The 12,329-nt window shown below is 37.2% G+C and overlaps 1 protein-coding gene across 1 annotated transcript in view; it reads right to left on the reverse strand.

Annotated features, from left to right (window-relative positions):
* Positions 1 to 773: 773 nt before the first annotated feature.
* Positions 774 to 12,329, reverse strand: part of gpr158b (G protein-coupled receptor 158b) — a 51,487-nt gene continuing 39,931 nt past the window's right edge. The window contains exons 9-11 of the mRNA XM_084410538.1: positions 7,196 to 7,301; positions 6,936 to 7,082; positions 774 to 4,866 (exon numbers count right to left, since the gene is read on the reverse strand). Coding sequence (XP_084266664.1) covers positions 3,124 to 4,866; positions 6,936 to 7,082; positions 7,196 to 7,301 — 1,996 coding nt within the window. The 3' untranslated portion in view covers positions 774 to 3,123. The remainder of the gene's footprint in view (positions 4,867 to 6,935; positions 7,083 to 7,195; positions 7,302 to 12,329) is intronic.

Genomic DNA, 12,329 nt, shown 5'->3' on the forward strand with positions numbered 1-12,329 from the left:
GCACAAAAACAAAACCAGCAGCACATGTGGAATGGAGAAATATAAGAATCAAAATATGAAGCTGAAAGAAATCTATTTTGGCACACACAATTGCAAATGGAGTTAACTCATTTAAATACAAAAAGACAAGATTCAAACTTGCAATCAACCAATCAGAGTTAGAACAAAGATTTTTGCACTATGACATATTCATTATATTTTTACTTAACTTCTTGTCTTAATTGTTTAAAGGGATCCTATAATGCCCTTTTCACAAGATGTAAAATAAGTCTTTGATGTCCCCAGAGTGTGTATGTGAAGTTTTAGCTCAAAATACCCCACAGATATTTTTATAGCTTGTTAAAATGGTCACTTTTTGAGGGTGAGCGAAACCCGTTTTTTTGTGTCCCTTTAAATGCAAATTAGCTGCTGCTCCTCGCACAGAGGGCGGAGCTTCAACAGCTCGTGTGTGTTAGCAGCTCTGATTACCTCACACAGACATGTGCTGTTAAATGCACTGGGTTAAATGTAAATTTTAGGGTTAGTGATGTCACTAACCCGTGAAGAAGCACATTGTTGAAGTCCTATACCAGCCATTTGTGTTAGTCCTTAAAAAGTGATTTCTGTAAAATAAAATGTGCTTTGATTTGAACTTTGAGTGTCTTAACTTTGCAGATGTTTATGCTCAAACAGCAACATTATAAACTCACTAAAGTTAAAAAAAGATATAAGATTAAAAGCATCATAATCATAATATAAGCGAATGGTGAGGATCATGAGGCCAACCAGTAAAATCAGAACACAATATGTTTATTGCAGGAAGTATTGTATGTACATGCTATCACAAAGAAGAAGCACACAATATATATTTACAGTAGAAATATTCCAGGGTGGATCACTATTGAGCATAACAACTGCATAATACTGAAGTTATGAATATTTCTTTGCTTTGAGATATTCAATAGACTCACAACACTCCTGCTGATTAGGAATTCCATGTGCAGTAAAAAGACAGACCTACTTACTGTCATGCAAGAGCCAATGTGATTTTGTAAACACTGATGCAACAATCACCAATAGGGTGACATCACTTAATAGTTGATACTGATACAAATCACAACAGAATAGAAGAAGGTTTCTGTAAAATGGAAAAACAATTCTGTACCGACAACAATGCAACAGATAGGAGTGCCCATGCAATGATCAAACAAATGCTTTGAATTGTAGTTCACTGTCAATATTCAACAGAGATTTAAAAGGTTTTACTTGCATTCATGCAGTTTACTGAAGAAAATGCTTTACAGAGAACGATGAAACAACTGATTTAAATCACAAACTGCTGGTGTACAGTTGTCTGGTCTTTACCATTCATCGGGTATATTTTATAAAATAAAAGATCGTTGTAGGGCATTTTTATAAGACCGGTCTTATAATTGTCCATCACTCTCACTTCAAGTGGTCACTAGATGAATATTGTTATTCATAAAAGTTGTAAATAAATGTTTTGTATATTTTAGTAATTTACAATAAATTTTAAAACATAGGCAAGAATGGGGTAAGACGAGCCAGTTTTCATACGTCAGGACATCTAATATTAATTGATATTATGAGAGCATTTTTAACATAGTGCCATTGAAAGATGATCTCTTACAAGCTCAACTTGCCTTAAAGCAATTTTTCCCCACAAAGTATTTCAATGTTAATAATGTTAATTACAACATGTATGATATGCAGCAGAGACTGGGGCTTGTCGCCACATGGGAACATTGCAAGGACTAGATTTTAAATCAGTTACTCAAATGCTTGTTTTCTGGTAAAATGTTGGTTTCAAAGACCTATAGTTCAAAACCGTATTAAGTTATTTGAACCATCTTTTTCCTGGGCAATGACAGTGGAGATATACCATGAAGCCTATACAATGATGTCTATACAATAATTATAACTACACATTGACCTTCAAAATTGATGAATAATAAGCCTGCCCTGAGAATTATTTACTGAAGTAAACAGGGTGACAGCTAGGGTTATGATTGTGTGCTCAATTCCATCACGAAAAGCCAAATATTATACCTTAAAATACATTGCATAAAAATTGCAGTTTCCTAGATACAGGAGGTGTCTCATCTTACCCCACTCTTTCCGACTGTGCCTTGTGAAGGTATTCAAACCCTAAAAACGAATTCTGTCATTTGGTGAATTACAAAGCTCCTGTCGTGTTTTTTTTTTTTAATGATTATTATTAGAAAGAATAGAGAGAACCATGAAATAGTTTTTCATTTAATATAGCATTATTTAGTCTGTTTTCACATGACACTCAAGTCCTTACTGAAAAAAACATCATTCAAAGAGATTGATAGCATTATTTAGGGGCTGAACTTTTCAACACAGTGTCTCAGTAGTCTGGAAGTGTGGTTTCCACTTCCTGATAACTGAACAAAAAGTGTATTGTATTATAAAGAAAACCCACCTTTTCTTTTTTTAAACTGTCCTTCTGGGAAAAAAAAAATCTGGAAATGCTAAAATAGAATGAAGTAAAAGTCACATAAAAATGATTGATATAAATGAATACATAACCATATCAAGCTTGAAACTGAAAATGAAAGGGGTTTGAACACTTTTGCAAGGCACTGTAGTTTAATTTCAATTGAAAACCATTTGCAAATAAAACATTTTTTGTAGATGAAATTTTACATTTTACATTAACAAGCATTGAAAACTTTAAGTAAATAAGTGCAAACATAAGGCTAAAGGCCTGTGCACACCAAGAACAATAACTACAACGATAACTGTAAAGGTTGAATCATTGTTCAAATTCTATAAGAATATCAAAGACCACACTACAGCTATAACTTTAACGACAGAGGAATGATATCATTGGAATCACTTTAAGAACAATTTTTTTCCCGGCTGATGAACGATAAAAAATTGTCAGAATCCACCCGACTTTAAGGAGCTTGAGTATTTAAAGCGTCAGACGACATAATTGCAGCACTCTCTTATAGTATACAGAATGTTATCATTAGGTGTTGGTGTGGAAGCCAATTATTGTTACAGTTAACTTTCTTGGTGTGAACAGGCCTTTCAAATATGGAATCTGCCATTTCAGAAATCCTACTGGAGTGGTCTAGTTTTGTGAGTATTGTGTCAGGCACTCTTCCCTGACAACTTCTCATCAAAGTCCCATGGACAAACTTCAGCCATATTGAGGTAAGAGGACGGTGTTTGTGTTGTGTGGTTCTCAGTTGTTGGAGTGTGTTTATCATTTGAGGTAACACTTGGCAATGGCTCTGTCTCCCAGGGGCAAACCTCAGGACGTTTACTGCAGCTGATGGCGGTGTCTCTAGTAGAGCTCCTTCTCCTGCCAGATGCCACCATAGCAGCTTGGTCTACCTCTGATGATTGGCTTGTGCGTCGTTTCTCAGAAGGTTTGCTTGAGGAGCTTCTCCGCTCCTTGCTCTTGGAACTTCGTTTATCATCCTCTTTATCCTTAGCTTTCTCTTTGGAAGAGCAGGATCCTTTTCTTTTCGAGCAAGAATCTCTTCTCTTTGAATGGTGTGTGGGGCTGGAAGTCTTGTCCTTGTTGGGGGACAGAGGGGGATCATAATCCCAAGGGCAGATATCCACCATGAGAGTTGGAGGCTGCAAAAGGCTTCCTGTGGACTTTGAGATATCTGAGAGGACCATCCTGGGCTTTCCATCTGTGGGTGTGACACTTTTCTTGCGTCTTGTTCTCTCAGGGGACAGTCCTACAGGCTCCATTTGTTGGCCAGATGGATCTTCGAAGTTCCATGGACTACCGTCTTTGTGGGCAGTGAGGTTGAGAGGTGATTTAGGCTTCCTCCCTTCATCCCTGTCCCCAGTCTTATCTCTGGAGCGACGGCGATTTGACGGAGATTGGCCCAAACCTTTTTGTTTGTGTTGAGACTTGTGTCCAGTTTTTGCACTGCTCCCATGGATCGTGTTGGTTTCAGAGGGGGCAATGGAAACATGCTTTTGGGCCCTCCCCTCCGATGGAGTGGGTAACTCCTCCACTTCCCAGGGGCACACCTCAGAGAGGTCGTACAGGTCCTTGCTCTTCCCTGGTTCAGAACAAATGGAGGGCTGACTGCCACTCACCTGCTGCTTCATGATGCCCATCTTACTAGGCGTTTTGGTGTACTCAACCGACTGGCTGATGATCATTTTTGGAAAACACTCAGGGGATTCATTGACTTCTGAAAGCGCTGTGCTATCCCTTGCTTTAAGACCCTTTTTACTGGCATCTTCCACACTGTGAGTCTTCCCCGCAATGCCCAGTGTCCTTTCTTTGGCGTTAGTAATGACAGACAGTGACTTCTGTAACATAGAGGTCCGAAGATGTGCAGACTTTTTTTCTGGTGCTAAATTATGTGCACTGGCGGACTTGCACACTAAGGGCACTGACTCAGTAGATTCAGCTAACTCAACCTTTGGCACCTCATGGTTCTTCTTGTTGGACCTCCGGCCCATCAAGGTGTCAAGCAGAGAAGCCTCAGTAGAAGAGTTCTCCATTTTATCTTCAGGCACCCCATTGGTTTCCCCACCTTGATCATGTGTATGGTCATAGCTATGAGATCTCTTCAGTGAGAACATCTTGCTCTTCAGCGATTCTTCCCTTGACTTCCCAGAGTGAGACGGGTCAAAGGGGTTTCTCCTCAGGGTGCTTCTGTTACTCCCATGTTCACTTCCATCTCGATCTTCTCGGCTGTACTGGCGACTCACCGTCTCAGGTATTTCTGTGATACGGCGCATAAGTGTCCGTCCAAGTCCCCTCTTGGAACTGCGTTTTTTCTGTAAGTGAGGGTTATTAGCCAGCATCTTCTTTCTTTTATAGATCTCCAGTTGGGAATAGAGTTTCTTGAGCTCCTCCTGACAAAGGCAAAGAACACACACACACACAAAAAAAAAAACTACATAATCAAGATTTTCCTACTTGTATCACTTGTAGAAAAAAAACGTAATTAAAATATGTATTAAAGGGAGAGTTCACCCAAAAATGAAAATTACCCCATGATTTACTCACCCTCAAGCCAAGCTAGGTGTATATGATTTTCTTCTTTCAGACGATTACAATCGGAGATATATAAAAAAATATCCTGGCTCTTCCAAGCTTTATAATGGCAGTGAATGGTGAAGGGAGTGGATTGGAATCCACTGCTGCTTCAATGTATATGTAATGAGTGATTATAATCAAGGTATTAAATTTATATTTTTCCATCTAAATATCAAATGAGTTGAATGACTTCTCTGGAGATTTTACTTTGTTACAGAAGTTACAGTGTGATTACTGAAATGTTCTTTTCATGTATTCTTTAATGTCAGTATTTGATATCTGAATGCAGTAACAGTGCTTGCCTATTTATCCCAGCTTCCAGAAATTAAATAGGGACTGGTTTTGTGTTTGAGAAAGGTCTTCAACATGTTAAAACACATAGGGGTCATTGAATTCTTTAGTTTAAGGGACCATTTCTCAGTTGAAGCCTATATTTTCATTTAGACTAAAGTGTCCTATCATGAGAAAAAGAACTTGTTATCTTGATGTTTTGAGACGAGACTCCTGTTTATAGTTAGAGCCTGGCCAAATCCAACCTTGGAAAAGATGTGTGCCGGGTGTGTGTGTTAGTCTTCTTGCTTACAGGTTAAGGAACCACTGGCATTGTTGGAGATTGACTGAGTTGTTGTTCGAGACATGCTGGGACCCAGCAACCCAAATTTGCGACCTGGAAGGTCATGACGTGCCTAACTTCAGGGTCTGAGTCTCAGCGGCATAATCTATGGAGATATGCTTCTGTCTATCTGTATATGTGTGTAAAATTACTATGTTTATCAATTTCTTGGCCAATAAGAATCATTCAGCCTGTAAGCAATGACGTAGCTTAGACCTTGGAAATGGTATAACTGCTGTGATCTTTGTAACTGTAAGTGGGGCGGCCTACGAACTCCTGTGTGAGTCTTGAAGCTGACTTCTGCTGATGAAACTGCAAACTATCTTCAGTGAAACTTTTCTTCAATTTTTTATAATTCTGACTCCGGGTCTCCTTTTCAAACATCTGGTCCATGGGTCCTAAACTGTTAACCCCTAACAATGGGATACAAGATTTAGATGCCCAAGTGCATCCATCCATCATAAAAGTACTCCACACGGCTTTGGGGGGTTAATAAAGGCCTTTTGTAGCAAAGCGATGCGTTTGTGTAAAAAAAATAAAAAAAACTAGCTTCCGACAGACGGCCGTACGCATTGATTTACGACGAAAGAGTAACCCCCTGACCTGACGCATGATGTATTGACGAAAGCAAAAGCGCAGAGGATAGTGTAAAATAAAACACTGTTACGAATTAGTCTAAACAAGAATTTTTATCTGAGGATTTTGATACAAGAGAAGAGGATCTTGAGTTTTTTGCCCAGACCCATTTTTTTTAACTGCGAAGGGCATCAAAACTTATTCAGCCAGTGTTCGTGGGTCTGGTGGACCCGCTGCATTTTGGGGTTTTTAACCCCCTGGAGTTGTATGGATTACTTTTATGATGGACGGATGCACTTTTTTGGTCTTCAAAATCAGGACCACCATTCACTACCATTATAAAGCTTGGAAGAGCAATGCTATTTTTAAATATAACTCCAACTGTGTTCATCTGAAAGAAGACAGTCATATACACCTATGGCTTGAGGGTGAGTAAATCATGGGATAATTTTCATTTCTATGTGAACTATCCCTTTAAGTGAAAAAGATCATTTTCTTAAGATTTCATTTGGGTGTTTTTGCCTTTATTAGATAGTATAGTTGAAAGTGGACAGGAAGTAAAGAGGAAAACAGGATTGGAAAGGGCCAAGAGCTGGGATTCGAACTCTACACTATCGGCTCCAACCACACTTGAAAGTTCCCATAAAACATGGAAATTTGTGTGTAAATGATCAAGGGCCAGTAAAGAGGTCTTACCCTAATGTCTTCAGGGTCCAGACTATGCTCACTCCAGGCTGATGTAATGCTGCTGTTCAGGCAGGAGCCTGAGTGACCCATATCCAGCTCTTCTTCATAAGCCTCTGTGGCTATATCCTCCCGGGTATGAGTTCCAGTGAACAAGAACTGCAGTGAAGGATGAAACAAACTATGAATATTTCATTAAAAACATAACCATAAGCAGTTCAATAGATTTCTATTCTATATTCTATAGATTTAAGGACAAGGATAATAATCACCTTTGGAATGAGAAGTAATCCCAGAGTAACTGTCACTGTCAGGTGTGTATGGACGAAAAATAGTATTAGCATCCAGTCAGGATGCAGCCCAGTGCCAAGAGAGAACCTGTAGATGAGACAAATGCTTGTTAAAGGTGTCAAAAATGATTTTTGACATTTCTTGATTTTCACTTCAACTCCAACCATACCTAGGCTGTTCCCCTGACATTATTTATTTTTATGGCAGATCAAAGCTAAATGATGGAGAAACATTTTAGGATCTGGAGCAAATATCACAAAAAAGAGCTTCAAACAGTATAATGAGGGCAAATGTAATTGAATGTGGCGTGGCATCTAAGGTTTTGTTCGGTTTATTTAAACGCTGTTTAGTCAACAGGGTTAAGTATCCTGGTGATGTTGTAGGGGTAATGGAGGTCACCGCAAAGAGTAATGAAATTCAGGCTCATTAATCCCACCGCCTTTCAAGGTCTGCTTTGGCAAAGCATCAAAACAGTGCATCACCACTTTTCAGACAAACAGAGCTTATCTGCTAGAACCAGCAGGGGTTGCAGACATCGGCAAAGAATGAGAGTGAGGAGAAACATATTCTATTAAAATGGCTAGGCGCTATGATACCTCCATCATAAATAATGGCAGTGTATTTTTACTCTGCAAGTATACTCTAGTGCAAAGGTTTTGACTCGGTTTGCTTTTTTATTGAACAAATGAAAACAAAAAATATCCTTAAAATCAAATATAAAAAAAAGTATTAACATTAGCTGCATAGACCCAAAAATATGCAATATTATTAACACGACATATGCTGAATATTGACATTTTTGTAAATGGATACACATTTTAACAGACTAATGCATAAAACAACAAACACTGAGCCAAATATGTTATTAAGGTTCTGAGCATGAGACAGTCATTCAGCACATTAACAATGCAATGTTTATTGATGGTTTTATGCTGTTGGCAGCTAATAATTAAATGAAAAAGCATATTGTGTTCGACAAACTACAACTGAAGATGCTGAATATGAGAAATACACAGTGCATAGATTTTTAAACATTGTTGAGCTTATACATTTTTCTGTTGTAACTATTCACATGTATATGGCTATTTGTATTTTTAGATTTGCATGTAGCATTGTTTTTTATCACTGTTTCCCATACTTATGAAGAAATTATCATTACCACTGTTGTGCTTTCAAATTACACATAAATTCCCTTCTTTCTTTTTAACTTCTTATCAAAGCAAGAAGCATTTTATCTGTAACCTAACGAAACCAAATCGAAAGCAAAGAATGCACATTAGGTGGGTAATTGATGCTTTATCTGTGTATTTTATCATTCTCATGCTGCCACAGAGAAAAACTGGAAATGCAGTTGGTCGTACAAGTCTGTTTCCTCATAAATCAGTTCAATGAGCAGAATTTGCTGGAAAGCTTCAATAGTATTCTTACAAAAAGACTACAAACTGAATTATAGCATCAACATTCACAATTACATTTTATTATAAAGAACACCAATTTGATTTTGTCAATAATTCTTTATTTCAAATGCTCAAAAAGTTCAAACTTTATGGTACTGCCTTCAATGAGTCAGGCATTCATTATAAATCACACAATAACTACACTTGAATTCAAAATAATGACAATTATTAATTCCTATTACTTATTTATTCATGGTCTCAAAAATTAAATGTCTTACATAATGCAAACCTTGAAAGTTGAGCGACTGACTGAATTCACTACAAAACTGCTTTTTGCTCACGGATCTCTATATAGATTATAGATATACTATATTATCTACATTATATATAGTGTTTCTGCTTTTTTTTTTTTTTAAATCAACACAGCCATTCCAATACCACAACTTGTGTATCATCTAGAATTCTAAGTTTCCCATTCTTAAATGTGACTTTGCTCATTCATTTATGTGTTCGGATCTCGTAATTACAATAATTCCAACTCCACTTGATGGGCACATTAAAGATTAAGGCACTTAATTTCGATGGTCAATCGTGATGGAGTTTACATGCACTCAACCCATATTCTGACATCGCCTGAACACAACATGTGACCTATTTTTGGGTTGTGACCTACTAGTTGAGAACCACAGCTCGAGGAAAGTGTGTTCAAAGAGAGTGAAATTAAGGAGCAACAGAGCATTCTGAAAGATGGCAGAGAAGACAGGAACAGGGTGAATGGGTTTATTTTAAGCCTTAGTAGTTTTATGCGCAAGCTGTCTTCAGCAGACATATTTTATGAGCCTTCTCTCAAGTGGCTTATCAGTGCTGTATTCACGATACTTGTCGTTTAGCTGAGGCCAGCTGTCTTCACCATCTTTTTACAAGTTTAGTGCAAAGTTCTGCTGATGTGACTCAAGTTTTACATTCTAATTGGGGCCCAGACAACTTTCAGTCATTTTTAGGGGGAATGGTTACACAAAACTCCTACAATTCATGTTAAACAAATCCCTTCAAATTTGCAATTCAGTGTCACACTGAATGACGGTTGCAGAAAAACCGGAGATATGCGCGTCTACATAGAGCCACTAATAAACCCGGTAACTTTAGCATGCTAACGGCCAAAACTGATGTGATGTCCCTTGTGAAAATAGTACACTTTAGCATACTTTTAAGAGGTGAGTACTTATTACGGAAATAATATACTTTGCAGTTAACATGCAATTACGTGTCCTAAAAGCATTACATTTCAATATTAAAAATATATTAAATGCAATTAGCTGAACTTGAGAGTGCTTTTTTGATCACTTAAATAGGACACAAGTACATTATGTAATTTGATAATTATTTTTTTATTTATAAGCATTTAAGGTAAACTAAAATTGAAACTTGTATGTCATGTATTTAAATATATTTGTAATTATTTACAAATGTATTATGATGATGCAAGTGAAGTACTTCACATACACTTTACTGTTAGTCCACACATCAAAATAAGTGTACTTTAAAGCAAAACTTTTAACTTGACATTATAACAAAAGGCACTTGAAGTGTACTTAAACCTAGATGATGAAACAATACAGGACAAGGAAGTGACTGAAACTGAGGGGTTAAATACACAGGGCAAACAAAAGAGCTAATGAGGTAATTAACTAGACACACCTGAACAGACTACTCAATCAATTAGTAACCAGGGAAACAAACAGGCAGGGAAAGGAAGAGAACGGAACCATTTAACAAACTAACAACAAACACTAGAACATAAATCAAACAGAATACAAAACATGAAAAGCAGACTCAGACTCTGAAACTCTCCATAAAAAACTGTTTACATGGAGTACTCATCAAGTAGTGCAACCATCTAAGTATTTCAACAGCTCAAATAATGAACAGGTTTTTACTGAATAATTAATATCAGTGTTTAAACAAAAATACAAGCTTCACATTTCTGCTTTTAAACCCTCTGGTATGTTGGCCTGGTTTACTTCTAAGTGCACTACTAAAAATGTAGAAGACATTAAATTACAGTTAGTAATAATCATTACATTCTGTCACAAATAACGTCAATAGACCTTGTGTTTAGTGTTTTGAATACTGAACATTCCTTCAAGAAGCTTTCTTAAGACTGCTGTGGTAAATATAAGTGGATGTGGGTTGGAGTTTCATAAGATGTGGGTATTATACTGTCATTCTCTAAAAAAGAAAACAGGTAATCTATTTCTTGTGGGTGTAGTAACTGACATTTAGACACTCTTGAGGGAATGAAATGGCATGCTGTAAAGATTAGAGAATCACTTTAATGCCTTACTGAAACAACTAGAAGGAAAGGACAAAGCGATACTTGTTAAATTAACTTGTTAAATTAAAGGATAATTCCGGTATTTAACACTTTGAGTCTATTTTGTAGTTTGTTTTGGATGAACAAGAGTGGTGGACAAAGAAATTTTGACAATGGTTCCTGTCTCGACTTTTTGACTATTTTAGAATTGTCCATGACCGCTTTAGAATGGGAGTCTATGGCCATGCACAAACATGTCCTTAAAACAACCCTTAACGTTCGTTTTCAAAACTGTGCAACTCACCGAGTGGTTAGTGGTGTTAGTCAAAAAGTCAAGACAGAAAAAAAGTCGAGACAGGAACCATTGTCAAAATTTCTTTGTCCACCACTCTAGTTCATCCAAAACAAACTACAAAATAGACTCAAAGTGTTAAATACCGGAATTATCCTTTAAACAACATACATTTTAGCTGGTGATATGTTTGAAAGTGTTTTGTTGAATTTCAAGGCTGATTAGATTTAGCAGTTAGCCTCTGCTCTTAGATTGTTGTGTTGTTGTGTATCCTATCCTCTTGCAGAATCCTACCCTGCTTCCTCAATGCCTGATCAAAAACAAGAGTGTTATCCGAATGTCTTGCTCTAAACAGACAAAAGTGCTGTTCTTAACTAGTTAACGCTATAGTATGATAACGACCGGAATACACTACACGACTTCTGCCCCAGTCTTGACGCTAGTTGCTGAAAGTCTGCAGATTTTGGGCGATCAAAGTTGACAGATTTTACAGAAAATTCTATAGTGTATGATGGACACAGATTTCAAACATGTTTGATATTTTGAGCACATATTTAGAACACATTGTTTTCATTTAGCATTTTTAGAAACGAAGCACGTTTACGTGTGCGTTTGTTGTGTTCGGAATGACTTGAAAAATCATTGATCCTCGGTCGTTTAGTGTGATGGACAGTTTTTCTCTGTAACCAGTTACAAAGTCAGCAAGAGTAAAATAGTGTATTCCAGCCTTAAATTGTTAAGCATAATAGGCAAGGTTTAGTAGCACAGAAACCTGTTGTCAACGCTGCCTGTGACTTTCATTACTAAAATAGCTTCACTACTGAAATGCTACATTACATTTCTTAGCAATGAAGTGGAAGCATCACTGTTTTTTGAAGTAATTCAACACACAGCTTCACTATTAATAGGGAGATGCTGCATAGACGAAGGTAATTCACACATGCACAATCTCTCTCTCTCTCTCTCTCTCTCTCTCTCTCTCTCTCTCTCTCTCTCTCGATTCATTCAAATAAATGTAATCTTATCAAACTGCTTTATCTCTGTCTGATTTATAGCAAGATTTAACGACCTGTAGCGGCGGTCATATAGGGATTGTGAAAGGTTTTTTTTTT

This window comes from Rutilus rutilus (genome assembly GCF_951802725.1).
Source record: "Rutilus rutilus genome assembly, chromosome: 6".
NCBI lineage: Eukaryota > Metazoa > Chordata > Actinopteri > Cypriniformes > Leuciscidae > Rutilus > Rutilus rutilus.